Here is a 17041-nt window from a genome sequence, read left to right as displayed (position 1 = left end):
TATATATATATATATATATATATATATATATATATATATATATATATATATATATATATTTAACATCTCTCTGAGGCTGTCCTGGCAAATGTCTCTTTAATCTGTATTTCACTGGAGCACTTGCAGCTTGAAGTGCTTTTGAGAGCCAGGCAGCTGAGCTGTGTTGTACACGAGCCTGTTGGCATGAATCTCTGGAACCAAACCCTCCATCCAAGACATGGAAGAAGAGTTACTACATTTCTGTAGAGAAATCACCACAACAGATAGAAGAGGGGTTTTTCCCTCCCCCTTTGTTCCAACAGAACTTCTCTTCTTCCCCCAGATGCTCCCTGGGCATCCAGGCATGAGGGCTTCCTCACCTAGCTCTGTCCCTGTTCTAGATGACGCTATTCAAGGTCCTTACTACTTCTGCATTCTCCCACCTCCTCCTTTTTGGTTCCTTTTTCCTCTAGTGGATGGCCACTGTCACTGCACTCACACTAGAGCCAGCAGTCTCACTCCGTGACTAGCCCTACTCTGAAAACAGGCCAGTGTGATGTGTTCACGAGCACATCAGATATAACCTTCTGAAATCTCTTCAGAGCCTGAGGTGCTTGTTATGGCCACTCTCCCAGGCAGTGAGATTCTTAAGGTGCCTTCCATGAGAATTCCATATTGGAACAGGCAAATGGTTCATGTGGTCCAGTGTCTTATCTCTGGGTCAGATCCTGTGCTTTCCTCTGCAGTTATAGAAGTCCTTTGCCCTGCCACTGCAGAAAGGAGTAGAGAGAGGCAGGATTTTGAGAACCTTTAGAGAACAACGTGTGCCTCAACATGAGGGGCTTTTGAGTGGCTGGACAAGGGAAGGAAGGTAAGTAAGGCTGATATATCCATGACTATGCAATTTCACTGGCTTTCCTCCCTCACTGACGGAGAGCACAGCTGCCACAGGAGTGATTGCACACTGCATTGAAGGCCAACGAGTGGCTTTGCTGCTGCTCTGCATCCAAATAGGGGAGGTTTTCCTCCTCCACTGTGGAGGTGCCCCCACTTGCAACCTTGCCATTTGGGCTGTGAGCCTGGAGTCTAGGATTTGGCCTTCTGACAATGGTCAATGCTGGTTGTTTCAGAGGAAGGAGTAGCCCACTCTCTCTAACTGTTGTTCAATGGAAGCAGATTCCTTCCTGATCCTCAATTGGTGAGCAAGTTATACCCTGAAGCATGAAGATTGTAGCTAGGGCAATGACTCTTACTATTGGTTTGCTTTTTAGATTGCAATGGGAAGGGCTGCCTGCATGTGCATGCTTTTTTCCATTGCATCTTCTACCATCCCATTATCTATCTTTTCTGTAAGGAAGCTCATGCTATCAGGATGCAAAATATATAATTAAATGGCAGAACGCTAGGTGGGGCAAAGACAGCAGCATGCACCTTGGTCAGGAGGTCGGACTAGATGACCATAAAGGTCCCTTGAGGCCTTATAATCTATGAATCTATGCCTGATGAATGGAACACCCACAAAAGCAACTTTCAGAGGTGGCAAGTTACAGCATCCTACCCTTAGGGTGTGTTCACTTAATGAGTATTCTGATGTCATGTTTGTCTTGTCTTTTACTGGTTGAGTGTGCTGTCATTTATTATTGTATTGGGGGAGTGTCTGTGAAAACCACACAGAACTAGCTATCTCTCAACTTGCTCTTGTACATGAATTAAGCTTCATAAGAGAACTCCTACTGTTTATCTTATTAGCCTCCAGTTTCTTGCAATGATGATTTTCTCAGGACTTAGCTAAGACTGGCCAGCTCACTTCACATGTGTATTGCAACCCCAGCAGCTCTTCTTCCGAATCTGGAAACTCTGATTTCCTCCCTGACCCTCCCACTCATCCCAAACACTTGACCTCTAACAACATTCCTTTGCTGGTCTTATGACCTTCCATGTAGTTTCTCTCTCCCTCTCCACCCAAGAATATGATTCTGGTTGCTGCTTATAGAACTCCTTGTCTCGCTTGGCTGCCCCCTTGGTTGGAAACTCACCCTAAATATTTCCACATGGCTTGTGCTCTTCATGCACAGCTAACATTTTTTTTTCTTTTTAAACATTTTTGAAAAGAATAAAAATCCCCCAGCTTATTCTACCTTCTGCTGCTGGCAGTGACCTAGCCTTGTTACTGTTTGCGTTTCTTTTGTACCTTTCTGCTGCTAAAGTCTCTGCGGACCTTTAAATCTGTCAGCAGCCACTACCAGGCTCAGTATGCAATTTAGCTCACTGTTTTCACAAGTTTCCCAGCCCTGAAAGCTTTCCAAATGAGCCATTGTGGGGCTGAATTAAAGAAGTATTGTCCCTGCATTGGGCAAGCTTAGCATGGGTGTTGCATTTACAGTTCTATTAGCCTCACAATGTCATCTTGTTATAGGACTCCTGAACACTTTCTCCTTCAAATAAATATATATTACACACACAAAATCTGTCTGAAACATTGTTTGAAACTGTGAGGAGGAGTGGATGGTATTTGTACCACACACGCACAACTCTTGTTCAAGCACACACCTCTGCCGCTTGTCTTCTATGATCAGCTCAGCTGGACCAAACAAAGCAAAATATGTTGGTGTGCTCTTTGGAATATTATTATTTATATCCCACCAGAACCTACGGACTTCAACTGAGATTAGAGCCCCATTTTGCTAAGCGCTTAACATACACCATAAAAGACAGTCCCTGCCCTGAAGAGTTTGCCGTCTAAATAGCCTGGGAAAAGAGGAGTATTATCATCCCCTTGCAGAAGGGGAACTGAGGCACAGAGCTCAAGTGGCATGCACAGAGTCCCACTGGAAACCTGTGGTAGAACTGGGAATTGAACTTCTGAATCCAGTGTAGTTTACTAATGATAAGGTAATCCTTCCTCTCACAAAAATACTGTGCCAAACTTGCTGCTCTCCTCAACAGATGAAGATATTTGCCCAGTTACACTAATGGTGAATTTCTCTCTTTGGAATATGTTGGTTTTTTCAAACATGAGGTTATACTTTTGTCTTTTGGTGGGAACTGGATGGTACAGGGGAGTGGTAATGGGAAATGGATCCTTTCGCTCCAGGTTGCTGGTTCAAAGCCGGCCTAAAAATCATTGGTAGTTTGGCATAGCTGGCAGTCTCCGGGGTTGTTCTATTGGGGGTTGGTGCAGGACAGTCTTGAAATGTATTGGCAGGGCTGAGCTGGGAGTGGGCAGGATCCAGGTTGGTATTTTGGGCCTGGAAGGAGGTGCATTGACTCTATATAGACTTCTCAGAGAAAGTTTAGTGTCTGCCTTATTTTAGCCAGAGCAATGAGTTTTTTTTCCCTTCAACTCTTTCATGATTCATCACCTTATATCAGGACGCATCACTTCTTATTCATCAAATACAATGATTGCTCCCACCCAGGTAAGCACAGGTGTAATGATAATTCACAAGGGAAGTTAGACACTGTGGTTGCTCGTCACCTCCCTGGGTCTGTTCTGCTCTAACTGGGGGAACCTGTAGCAGAATATGTGAACGTAAATCAGTGGTGAAGGTGATGCAGGCAATACAAATCTTTACAGAGATCAATCGTTACAGGGAGACACTAGGTCCTCTGCTGCTTTAATTGAGGGTGTGGGGCGTGGTTGACGCATGTTCTTTCCACAGTATCGGCAGGTATCAATGCAACTGACTGTGTGTGTTTCATTTAACAATCCCAGGATGAACTGGATCTCACGGATAAGAACAGAGAGGCTATGTTCGCACTCCCTCCAGAGAAGAAGTGGCAGATTTACTGCAGCAAAAAGAAGGTACTATCTTTTGATTGATTTTAAGTAGCTGAATAATAAACTGTTTGTAATTAAGTGTGTGTGTATACACACACACACACACACACACAGAGAGAGAGAGCGTTTACCCATCTAGATCTACACAGAATATGTGGTGGAGTGGTATAAAGGCTTTATTGACATGAGTTTGGGACAGCTTTCTTATGAGTAGTGAAAGCACAGGTGATTTATGAAGGGCATCCAGAACCAATTAAAGCCTTTATGCCTTACTGAACCATCATGAATTTTTGCATATGCCATGTATGTTACAGGAAAAAAACTATTTTGGAAGGGTTTTATAGAATTTTAAAAAACTTTTATTATTTTAGTTATCATGGATCCAATCATAGAAGGCTGAGTGGAAAGTACATTTTTAGGAACCTCTTAAGATCTCTTAATATATATGTAATTATGTTGCTGTTGTAAAGTTTGATATCTCCAGGCCCTCCAGAGCAAGTAGGAGGCAGTGTATATTCTATTTGACAGAGAGAGATCAGTTCGTGTGAGTTTCTAGGGGTAACTTCCTCATTCAAATAAACAGGAAGGTTTTGAAATTGCTGTCAAAGAAGAGAGAGACTAGAAGGATAAGGACTTATAGCTGATACCTACATTAATTCCCACAGGCTTTTTCACTAGAAAAATAGGGGGTTGGGAGAGATGGCTGGATTTTTTTCCTCACCTTTGGGAAACCTGTAAGAGAGAGAGACTTCCAGGAGTAGAGCATTGGATATTATTGTGGTCCCCAAGAAATAAAGAAGCATTTCCCTGATGATCTAGCACATGTTGGTTAAAGAGAAAAGCCTGGAAAAAGCAACTTTGGTGTGTGTTACTTCTTAAGCTTCCGTTAGTCACACCAGGAGCTCTTAGCTTTTTGTCTTCTGGAGGCTGGTCCACAAGAGGATAACATTCTGATTCTATCTGACAGCAGAGTGGCCTCAAACAGTAGATTCATGCTTTTAGCACTGAAGAGGCCAGATTCAAAGTCTGCAGATGACCCAACTGAGATCATATTTGCCCTGCTGCTGTCTGCAACTTATTTTTTTCTGTGAATACGTTGACGGCTTCAGTACCTGGGGATGTCAATCTGGACTCTTTTCTTGGCACTAAAATTACAATGGAATTAAAAAAAAAAAAAAAAATCTCAAACCAAAAGAGATGTTTTGCATATGGGCAGCTCTCAGCTGAACCTACCTTAACCCAGGAAAAGTTGTTGATGATGAATAATGTATTAGTATCTGAATGCTAGCAGTAATCCAGGGGAAGTACCGAAGAACCTCTTCGGCTCTGAGAATTCCATACACCTATTCTGTTTGGTGGTTTGCATTATCCTTCCTGCTGGTGCATAGAGTTTGCATGTGGAGAGAAGGCTCCTGTGATTAATGTTTGCCTTACGTTTTTGCTGGCAGACTCATCTGGCTTTCTCAGTTCTAGTGGGAGAGGATCTATTTGTAGTCATCTTAGAGAACCACACATTCCATCTCCTGGACCTGCCAGCTTTGGCAGGAAGTTGCAGACTTTAATGTATTTAATATGTTGGTTGGATTCACTACATTACACTTTTTTAAGGCAGTAGATTTGATATAAGAATTCTGAAGACCTCCGGAGTTAAAGGGGCCGCACACTGGAAAATCTTTATGCTGCACATACAGTGCAACATCACTTATCCAAACTCTAGGTATCTGAAATGCCCTGTTAACTGAAAAAAGGTCCTGATGCCAGGTGTCCTTTAATTACATTGCAAATACTCTCAATTATCTGATGTTCTTTGCTTTTCCCTCCATGACCCTCCTGTCTCTCCCTAAGGACAGTCAGAATATCAGTGCTGATCTCTCTCTTCCTCTCTCTGGCTATCTGTATCTAATCTAATCTATCTATCCTACAATGACAAAAGTTTCCCAGGTGTCTTGCAATACAGAGAGAAAGAAGTTGCAAATTCTTTGTGGGAGGGACAATCTAATATTAGACATGAAGGGCTCAATTCTCTAATGTAAAGCACCCTGTCAGGAACTCAGAATATGCCCTGCAAGGTGCTGAGCACTCTCCATTCCCATTAGTTTCATTTAAATCAAGATGGAGTGTGTTAGGTATTGTGACAGCAAGACAGAGATGCTCTAGGAATTATTTTGGGGGAAGTTCCATGGCCTGTGTTATGCAGGAGGTGAGACTAAATGATCACAGTGGTCCCTTCTGGCCTCGGAATCTATGAATCAAGAGTTGAGGGCATTCGACACCTTGCAGGAGGAGTGAGCAGTCAGTTCTGAGTGGGTTGTGTACTCTGAAATGGAAGTGTTAAGAAGTAAAAATTGAGGGGACAATTCACATACATTAATCCAAGATGCCATTTCCAGTCTAAAATGAATGGAAAGTCAAAGTTCCCGAATTTGCCTCAGACTGTGGGACCCACTGACTGTCTTATGTAAATAAATGCCCTTTACAAAAATGTGGCTCGTGCATCGCTAAAGTCACTTTGTTCATTTGTCTTGACAATTGTAGTTTATATTTAATTATTTATGGTGATGATTGCTAAGGTGCTCGTGGAAGGTCATTGCGGTACACTCAGACCTCATTACAGCCTGCCTTTCATGTCATATCATTGTTGAGAAATGGGGAAAGGCAAACTTAAAAAAAATATATATATATAGGCCTGAGCCAAACCTCACAAACCCATGCACTGCAGGACTTGAAGACATTCAAATCTGGATCCAAATATTTTGGTTTTGGAGACGGTCTCTTATTTCAGATAACTGCCGATTAGCAAATTTCTATGGCATTTGTGTAACTAACCCCACTCTGGCTATCCTTGACCTTTTGAAATTAGGATCTTTAGTACTAAACGCCGATCCTCCACCCCTTGAGCTAAAAGAGTAGAACCTCTACCTCGTTGCTGTAGTGACTCTTGTACTCTTTTGTGGGCCTACCACTGGAGGTAGACAAAGACCCACTCGACCCTGGCATGAAACATTTGAATCTTTCTCATGCCTTTGCATCCGCTCCTTCAGAGCGTTATGTGGTGATCGAGTCAGAGCTGATGCTAACACACAGGACTGTCTTCATTTGTATTGGAATGAATCATGATTCAGTCTCCCTTGAAGCTCTTCTGACCCAAATACCAAACTCTTGCCTTAGGTCCAAATGTTGTCCCCTCTCTCTACTGTGAACATCCACTGGGGTTAAAGGGGGATGTATGTATTGACTGATTGCATTTTATGATACTCTCAACCCATTCATATAGCATATGCTGCCTTTGTTCAGTGTGTGCATCTCATCTGCACATCAGTGGAAGTCAGGACTGCTGTAGACTATTGACCCAATTCTGTAATCCCTACACATATAAAACACGCACTCCTGCTGAATTTCCTGGGAATTACTTGTTTACAGGAATTGCAGATCAGGCTCTGTATAGTGCAATCAGATTATATTTTAAGCAGTAAACTTTCTGGTACCACCAATGCTTAGAAAAATGTTAGCATTAATTTTTTTTCAGGTTTTAGAACATTTTATTTGCATATTAAAAAAAATTGTGCATTCCAATAATTAAAATCATTTGAACAAAAAAGATTAACTGCATTTTATAGTTCGCAGGACCTTGAAACAGCTTTGCATTTATTTGTGTGTTGTTGCTTCACCAGAAGACCTATGTGCACGTGTTTGTTTGAAAAGGTTAATATTAATTTTAAAAAGTCATTGGTTAAATTATTTGGCTGTTACTTGGCCAGCTCTTATTAGGATTCTGTAAGGGCTAGACGGTGTGAATTGCTGAGAAACCTCAACTCATACTGATTTAGAACATTCTGCACCTCACACAATCCGGTTTTAATGTGCCAGTAATAGCCTAGTGCCTTCTGCACAGTCTCAATAACACAAGGCCCTCTTAGACTTCTTATTGCTAGATACACAACTGAGGTTGTTTTCCTTTCACGGCCCTTGCTACCTCCAGAGAGTAATTTGTAAACCTTCAACTAACCAAATTTCAGCGGGAGGATAGTATATTTTATGCACTTGAGTGGATTTTTTTCTTTTCTTTTTGCTTTGAACTAGAATAAAAAACAAATCTGTTTCTCAAAGCTGATCAAACTAGACCTGATCTGTCTGAAAGAAACAGGTATGTTAAACTCTCCTTGACTGGCTGGCTAGTTGGGGCTGTTTCCTTGTTTGTTTGACTCTTTTTTGTGATAAAGACGGGTTCTTGGCTGAAGCAAAAGTGTCAGGAAGAAGACTTACCCTGGAGTAACTCCTGTGACTTCAAGAGACTCGCTTCTGATTTATAACAGAGCAGGTGAGGAGTGAGGAGAGAATCAGGGCTTGAGTGTTGAAGGATTATCCAGTCCAGTCTAACTCTGCCAAAGGAGGCACTCTTGTCTGAGAGAACCTGCAGCACTTTTAATCCTCCAAGTGGTGACACTTCCCATGTTGATACCTAATCCTCTAGAGATGGGGAAGCCATTCTTCAGTGACAAAGGGATGACTGAGAAGCCACCTGAAAAAGCTGCCAAGGAGGCATTCTGTGAAATCATGCTGTGCCTGCCAAAAAACATAGCGCTTGAGAGAGAGCAGAATTTGCTCATGACTGCACTGTTCATGGATCATTTATTCCTGCCATCTGTCCATTACTGATTCAGTGAGGGTGACTTTTTTTTTTTTACCCTACTGCTATCCTTCATGTATATGAAATGTTGTAGTCTAGTAGAGTGAGCCTGAGACTAGGAGAAAGGAGCCCATTGACTCTAAACTTGGCCCTGCCATTGATGTACTGCATAGAACTGATCAAGTCACTTCATGTCCCTATGTCTCAGTTTCCCGTCTGTAAAGTGGATATGATGATGCCCACCTATCCTCACTGGTGAGGGCTCAAAGTTGTTCATTATTCATTATACAGTCCTTTTCTGTATATTGCTGTATAAGGGCTAAGCATCACTAATTCTTATTTGTATATATAAACGTAGAATGTTCTGAGAGAAACTTCACCTATAGTAAAACTAGTCAATATCATGGAAACGTCCTGTTTTCCCCTCTACAATATGCACCCCTTGTCCAAAGACTACAGCGGTATTTTGTAGCAGAGTCCGCAGATATTCTCAAATCTCAATATTGCTGCTCAGTCTGTCTGGTGTAAAAGTCCATCATCCTGGGGTGTTAATTGGGAAGGGCTGTGTGCTCTTTGCTGACTGTTAGGAGTGAAAGGCACTTAGTGCCTCACAGGGTCAGACCTTTAGTTTTAAACAGTATTTGCTGCTGGCTTTTTATAGCCTTTCAGTGCAGTGTCGCTAAGAGTCCCAGTCTGTACCCATGCCGTCTGTCTAACGTTAATGAAGAGAATGTCTAAATGTTTAAAAAAGAGTTTCTCTTACCACTCGAGCTTTGCCCTTGTGGTTTGCGTTGTCAGCAGAAATCCTCCATAAAAATGCAGCATGATATTGTGCAGCTGGATGTAGAGCTAGAGGCTTCTGTCCTCCGCCCCCACACCCAGGCCCAGATCCATCCTTAGTCTCATCTCTAGCCGGAGTCCCAAATCCAGCTCCAAACCCAATCCAAACTGTGATTGCTGCTCTAAACCAAGCCCCAGCCTACATACATAGAGTATTTTGTCCTGGGCCATGCATGTGTCATTTTATTCTCTTTTCTGGTGTCTGCTGATTAAATCGGAGCTGTATTTGCAGCTTTTGACATATGTAGGTAAGAGTGGGGGAATAATGACGGTAATGAAATCTGTCCTCCTTAGCCCTTAGGTGAAATCTGGTGACCTGATGGAGGATCCAGCATGTTGTGTTTGCACCCTGATTGGCTGATGCTGAGAAACCAGATAGAATATTACTTGTATTCATTTCTCAGTTTAAAAGTGAGCTGAAAGGCTGTTTCTTCTCAGGCTCTGAGGTCTTGTCTCCGTGTTTCTCTTGCTACAGCTGATCTCGTCACTGATGTTTAAGGCAGAGCAGGGAGCTTTGTGTGTTAGCTACACCATTGTTTGCAGCAAGGGAAAATGTTCATTTCCTTCAGATCCCTCCCTCAAACATCTCTCCCCCATGAGGACATTGAAAGGAAACTCTCTATAGAAGCAGAGAGAGAGAAACTGGACCTTCATCTGGTCTCATGTAGGGACACTAGACACCAGAGGAAGGTCTCACCATTGTGTTGTCTGAATGTGGATTTTTGCTTTTGTTTTTGTATTGTCTGATTCGGATTATGAATCCCTTGGGTCAGGAGCCAGGTCTTCCTTTACGTTTTTACAGTACCAAGCATGTGGTCAGTGCATAATCAATCATGATGGCTTTCAGTTACATTGTTTTCAACGCTTTTGGAGAGTTTATTTGAAAGTTTGTTCATAGAATCTGTTATCTACTTAGGATCGGAAACATTTTTTATTGTGGATTTATATTTGTAAGGGGTATTTAAACTCCCCTCTAAGGGTATGTCTATGCTGCAATGTAAACCTAGGGTTTGAACTCAGGCTGTAGCCTAACCCCCCTTTTTTCTACGCAAATTACACTAACCCAGGGTCCCAGGACCCCATGGGGGTGGAGGGTCAAAGACAGAGGCAAGCCAGGACCCAGAGTTCAAGCCCTATTGCTTTGCAGTGTAAATGCAGCACCATTGGACTTGTACTATGGGAGTCTGCCAAAAGTATCCCACAATTCCATAGGTCGCCTTTCTTTGTCCGCTTGACGGTCAAGGTTGGTGGACCTCACATTGTCTCACACTGCATCATGAACAAAGGGCTAGAGTGGCCACATTTTGGGAGGGCACTATGAAATCCGAGATCTGAGTGGCTGGACTCAGGCCTGCATAATGCGGTGTAGATGCTGGAGCCCCAGGTTGGGACCTCTGGTTCAACAATTTGTCACTGGGGTTACAGATTGGTGTAGATGCTCAAGCATCTAACAAACCCAGAGTCTGCTAACTCAAATTCTACTAACCCTGGACTTATCCTGAAGTGTAGACATACCTTAATGCCCTTCTTTAACTTTGTTCTTCAACAGTCAGTAACTGGTGCAATTCTAATGAGTATCTGATATGGCACAATACTTGAGAAGCACTTTATTAGGAACCCCAGTTAAGCAGAGCTTGATGAAAGTGCAATCGCTTTCTCTTAATTATGAATATTGTGCCTTTTAAGGAGATGGAGCTACCTTGCGCCAACTAGTGGGAGGAGCTAAATACAGAGTAGCCCTGCTGCTAAGGCAAGAGCTACTGGTAGTTGGTTGATCATGCCCCAACTGAGCTCCCCTGACTCTGGTTGAGTGTGTGCAAGTGTAACACACTGTCTACGTGTGTGTGATGTCTTGTCTTGCCAGTGGCTGATCCACACGTCAGATACGAGCCTCTTACATGTGTCTGGTCAAGTTAGTTACTCCTTTAGCTGAAGTAGTTTGGGCTTATGTTTTGGTGCCGAAGGTGCCAGGTTGTCTCCCCACTGACTCTTCCTAAATTTGTTACAGAGGCTTAATGCTTCAATCTTGTAAGTTTTTTTTTTTTTTTTAAATAGGAATGTCACATGGGGCCATAGGCCAGACTAGGAGAGAAACTGCTTGTAGGCAGGACACCAGAAGCCCCACATAGAACTCTGGCAAGAGTGAATCTCTGTTTTGTGTAGCTCTTGCATTCACCCTAGCTGGAATTCATCCATCATCTCCTGAACCATCACAAGGAGATCTTCTCCTTAAAACAGACTGCAACTTCTAGTTCCCCTTAATTCTCCTCCACTGCTTCATTCTTCGGTGGCAAGTCCTTCCCTCCGAGAGGGACTGAGGGACCCACCGCCGAATTGCAGCCAAAGACTCTGGCATCTGCAGTCGCTCTCAGCCAGAACGGTGCATTGCTTCTTCAGCTTAGGAAACTGATTGATGAAAACCATGTCTGAAATGCAGAATTTCATAAAATAGGGTTCTCTGAAAGTAGTCTTGCATTTCAGTTAGTTATTCAGAGAAATCTCAAGGTACTGGTAAGTCACCAAAGGGAGGATGTTGCCCTTTGGAAACAGCTGCATTCTTTAGCTGGAAGTTTTCAGAATGCCAACGTCCTTGGAGTTAACTTTCTATTTTCCTGCCAGTATCTGCTGCTTTTCCCCTAAACAGAATGATTTAATACTCAGTTACCTGGGATGATTTGTTAGCCCAATACTGTTCCAGAGCCACACCAGTCTCTCTAATCTACATATCATGACGTGGCCTCCAGAGAGTTACGTGATGTAACTGAAAGTGGAATATAAACCAGAGAGTTCAGATATACAGGCCTATGACAAGCACAAAACATGGATAGTATGGCTGTCCATCGTATCAGAGGATGATGTCACAGCACCTCGTGTGTTCTTTTGTCGCTATATAAAAGACTGCATGTGCAGCACTAATTCATCTGTTCATTGGAGTGAAATGTACAAGTAAGAGTCAGTGGCCCATAACTTCTCCAGCTCTTGCATCTAGAATGTTGAAGATTTTCAAGAAGAAAAGCAAAGAGGTCACAATTACTACATGATGGATGACGTTCCAGGGCCACTTCAAACAGAAATAACTATTTTAATAGTGGCATAAGTTAATGTACAACATATGCTGTGTATTGCAGGTGTCAGATTTTTTGCAATATGGTTAGGCCCCATTAAAAAACAACACAAATCAATATCTGTTTCCTCTCTTCTTCACCTTTTGGGATAGCATTCTCAGAGCAGTAAAAGGATTTGTCCCAATTTCAACTTGGTGAGCCTGATGTACAAAATGTTAAGGTGCAGGAATAACTTTTGGAGTTCATATAACATGTTCACCATGTCATTCCATTATGGCTCAGTGTAATGGTGTTTGGGCTTGATGCACTTCTCTCACTGGTATAACTTTATTGACTTCAGCCAGCTATATTCTTGATTTATATTAGTGAACGTGAGAAGAATCAGAGCATTGTGTCAGCAAATTGTTAGATTCCCATAACTACCTCCTGATGTGAAAATTTGCCCTGCTGGGCAAGTGGTCAAAGATGTTTACTCGAAGAGTTTGCTACAGTGTTGTCAGCCTTTCTACACCATTCACTGGGAGATCTTGAATGCACCAATTGCATTATTTTGTTGGCTCAACGTAAGGAATCGCTGCAGCTGATGGCTGAACTGGTTGGGCAAGAAGCGAGACACATTGGTCTGGTTATTAACTTGGATAAAACTAAGTCACTGACATTACCATCAAACAGCCTCCAGCTTCCAACCAGTGTCCAGACAGGACACTGATCAGGTGGTAACGATCAAATACTTGGGAAATGTCAAAGACCGAGCTGGAGAAGGCTTGAAAGATGTAGAAGCTTGTATAGCAGCAGCTACTACCATGTTCTGGGGTCTTTAGTAGCCTCTGTGGGAATGTTGTGACATCAAGCTTGTGATGAAGCTGTGGATCAATAGAACTACAAGTATATCAACTCTGTTGTATGGCAGTGACACATGGGTGCTGAGGAAGGCTAAAGAGTGGCAGATTGACATTTTTGATTGATAGTCTTCATCGGCTACTCCATATTATGTGGGAGGACAGGATCAGAAATGAGGATATTTGTAGCTGAACCTAGCAAATGCCTCTGTCAGCACTGATGCGATTTTTGGAGGCTTCCTTGGTACAGACATGTCATTAGGATGAAAGACCAATGAATTACAAAGCATGTTTACCAAGGAATGCTGCAACACCGCTGGCAATGAGAAGTGGTCACCAAAAGCTTCAGTGGTGTGATAGGACCACCAGTGATGGACATAAACTGAATATCCAGCCAGACCAACAAGGACCTAGCTACAAATTGATCTGAGAGGCACATACTTTGCCACGATGATGAAGACTCTTGTTCAGCAGATCCTTTCTGAGTCTCCCTTTCAAAAGTTTAATTATAGATTAGCTGGTGGGGAAGGGGATGGGGAAGAACAGATTGAAATTGCTCTCATCATTCAGCTGAAGTGCCAACATTCCAATAGAGAGAATCTGCTCTTAAAAGGACTTCTAAAATGCCAATCCCATTCTTGGGGACATCAGAAAAGATAAGAGTGATTTTTTTTTTCTTTTTCTGGGCTTTGGCTCACGGTTTTCATGGTGCAGTACTGGCACTTGGAGGCTCATTTATTTATCTTGAGCGCATAGGTTATTTGGGTCAGGCCCTCAGAGTTATACATTTATTTTTTAAATCCAAAGATGGGTTTTTTCCATGAGAGAGAAATATTTTTAGTTTCCTTTTTTGTTTTAAGCCCCAGCATTGTCAATCCAAAAATTTGGCAGCCCTGCGGAAATAGTTTTTCTAGCTGGTTAGGGCAGTTTTCTGAAGGCATAGGCCCAAATCATAACAATGACCATTATAACGATTTTGGGTGCCTGACTTGAGATACCTTGTGCCTGATTTTTTTCAGCTGTATCAAGGGCCTGCAGGCCCCAATGACATCAGCTGGAGTTGCAATTGATTAGCACTTCTGAAAATCATGGTCAAAGTATTCTTAAGTTTGAGCAGTGAAAATCGGAGGTTGCTTTCGAAAATGGCAGTTGTGGAATCTCACCCTGGACTCCTGATTTGGCTTGCGTTGAAACCAGTGGGAGTTTGGCCTTCAGTGGGAGGCAGGTTTGGGCACTTTAATTATCAAGTGATCACAACTAAAAAGCCAGAATTTATTCAGTATTACTCCATTGGATATGTCGCTTTAGTATTTTTCTGTTTGTAAAAGGCAATAACTGTGGGATATCAGAAACTGTGGTGTGGGAACTGAGAGTAGATGCTGATTTTGTGTGTAAGTGGCAGCTATAATGTTACGTCATCTAGTAGTCTATCCCCTTCCAGAACAGGATCAATCCCTACAACTCATATATTGCTCAGTTTTGTCCTGTTGATGGTATGTAGTAATTAATATATATATACCATAAAGCTCTAAACCTTCAGATAGTCTCAAATATATAAGCAAGAGCAAAGAATACAAAAACAAATTAAAATGTTCACCTAAAATGCTGGAAAACCATTTAGTACAGAACAGAGCTCCCACTATTTATTACCTGTGTTCTGAACTCTGCTGAATGCTCATTAATCTTCCATGGACAGCAAATACCTAAAGCGAAAGTCATTCAGTTCCATATCCTCATAGATTTTAATACCAGAAGGGACCGTTGTGATCTAGTCTGACCTCTTGCATAACTAAGACCCTACCAAATTCATGGCAATGGAAAACCATGTCACGGACCATGAAATCTGGTCTTTTTGTGTGATTTTTACCCCATACTATACAGATTTCATGAGGGAGACCAGCGTTTCTCAAATTGGGGGTCCTGACCCAAAAGTGAGTTGCAGGGGGATCACAAGGTTATTTTAGGAGGGTTGAGGTATAGCCACCCTTCTGCGCTGCCTTCAGAGCTGGGCGGCCAGAGAGCGGCAGCTGTTGGGCAGGCTCCCGGCTCTGACGGCAGTGTCCCACCAGCAGCAGTGCAGAAGTAAGGGTGGCAATACCTTACTATGCCATCCTTACTTCTGCACTGCTGCTGGTGGTAGCTCTGTCTTCAGAGCTGAGATCCCAGACAGCAGCCGCTGCCCTCCAGCTGCCCAGCCCTGAAGGCAGTGCTGCTGCCAGCAGCAGTGCAGAAGTAAGGGTAACAGTACCGCAACTCCCCTACAAGAACCTTGCAGCCCCCCTCCCCCCCACCAACTCCTTTTTGGGTCAGGACTCCTACAATTACAACACTGAAATTTCAGATTTAAATCAATGAAATCGTGAAATTTATGATTTTTAAAATCCTATGACCATGAAATTGACCAGAATGGACCATGGATTTGGTAGGGCCCTATGCATAACACAGGCATAGGGCTTCTCTGTATTAATTCCTGCTTCAAGTCCATTAGCTGTATTTGAACTAGTGCATACATTTAAAAAAAATCCAATTACGATTGAAAATAAGAGGCAGTGGATTCTGAACCAAGCAAATTAAATATTTTCAGAATCTACTGCCTGTAAGAAAAAGAAACCAAACTGGAGTCTCTCAGCTTCCTGCTTTTGGAAGGTTCTCTTGTGATTTTTCATTATTATTTTTATTAAGCTTATAGACAGTAGCATATAGAAGCCCAAACCAAGATGGAGGGCCCCATTGTGTTGGGCGCTGAGCTCTCGTATAGTAAAAGAAAGCTCTTGTCCCAAAGAGTGAACAAACTAAATGGGCAAGACACATGCTGGCTGGGAGAAAGCAAGTATTATGGTTCACAGAAGGGGAACAGATGCAGAGAGGAATTAAGTAACTTCCCCAAGATCAGACAAGAAGTCTGTGGTAGAACCAGGAATTGAAACCAGATCCTCATGAGTACCAGTTTAGTGCCTTAACCTCAAGCCCATCTTTCATACGGCAAAAGCTCTGACTATAGTATAGTCAGCATTTCATTTGGTACGTGGTGGCACCCATGAAAGGGAGACAGAATGGACCAGTCCATCACCACCATCAAAACTCCATCAACTCTCCTTGTGACCAGATGGCCTAGAGTGGGACCAGGGGAGAAGCATGTTGAAGAGGGGGATGGGAAGTCTTTGTAAAGCAGCATTTTTGTGAGGGGCAAGATAGCTAAGAAGGGCCTGTCAGAACATTTCATTAGCCAGGTCTGTGCATATGTATTCCCACAGGGAATAGTTTGTGTTGCCTTTTGAGAAGTAAAGTCTGATTTCCATCACCAGCTCAGCAGGCAGAGTAATTGCCATGGATCTTGGAGGGATATTTTTTTCTTTTAGTTGGGGGGAATTTTTTTTTTAGTTTGGAAAAGAAAATAAGAGGTTGTTCACTAGAAAATAAACAAATCAGCACAGAAAGAGAAACTTCAAGTGCAAGCATGTGGCAGCTGGGAGGTTCAGTTACGCTGGCTTTGGCTTTGCTCTGAGCTGCCGAAAGGATGCCAAGAAAGAGGAGAAGGAATTGAAAAAGGAAATTCTCTCTCGGCCAAAATGACATAAATACCAACTGTTTAGGCACACCATTGAAAAGGGCACTGCTGAAAGGAACAAGATGAGTTGCAGGCAGTCCACTCGAGGAGCAAATTTCTGCCCTGTAGGCACACCGCTTTGGCCCAAGACCCTGTCAGTTGTCACAAGCTAAGCAGGGTCAATACTGGAGCAGAGACTCCCAAGCAACAGCTAGATGTTGCAAGGACTGGCGGTGGTGTTGACAAATGGGAAGGTGTAGGTGGGGGGGGGGGAGCGGTGAGGTGCTGCTATCCCCACAAAAGGTTTGTCTGGGGTGGTGGCAACATCCGCCACCTGGCAGAGAAAACTCTGCTAGGATGGCA

General features: G+C 42.8%; 1 protein-coding gene across 6 annotated transcripts in view; it reads left to right on the top strand.

The window, feature by feature from the left end:
- Positions 1–17041, top strand: part of DAAM2 (dishevelled associated activator of morphogenesis 2) — a 245228-nt gene that overhangs the window by 123787 nt on the left and 104400 nt on the right. For all 6 annotated transcript variants that reach the window (XM_034764798.1, XM_034764800.1, XM_034764799.1 and 3 more), the window contains one exon: positions 3695–3784. In XM_034764798.1, the coding sequence (XP_034620689.1) occupies positions 3695–3784 (90 nt within the window). The remainder of the gene's footprint in view (positions 1–3694; positions 3785–17041) is intronic.

Source organism: Trachemys scripta, chromosome 3, assembly GCF_013100865.1.
Source record: "Trachemys scripta elegans isolate TJP31775 chromosome 3, CAS_Tse_1.0, whole genome shotgun sequence".
NCBI lineage: Eukaryota > Metazoa > Chordata > Testudines > Emydidae > Trachemys > Trachemys scripta.
This window is presented reverse-complemented; position numbering and strand designations above follow the sequence as displayed.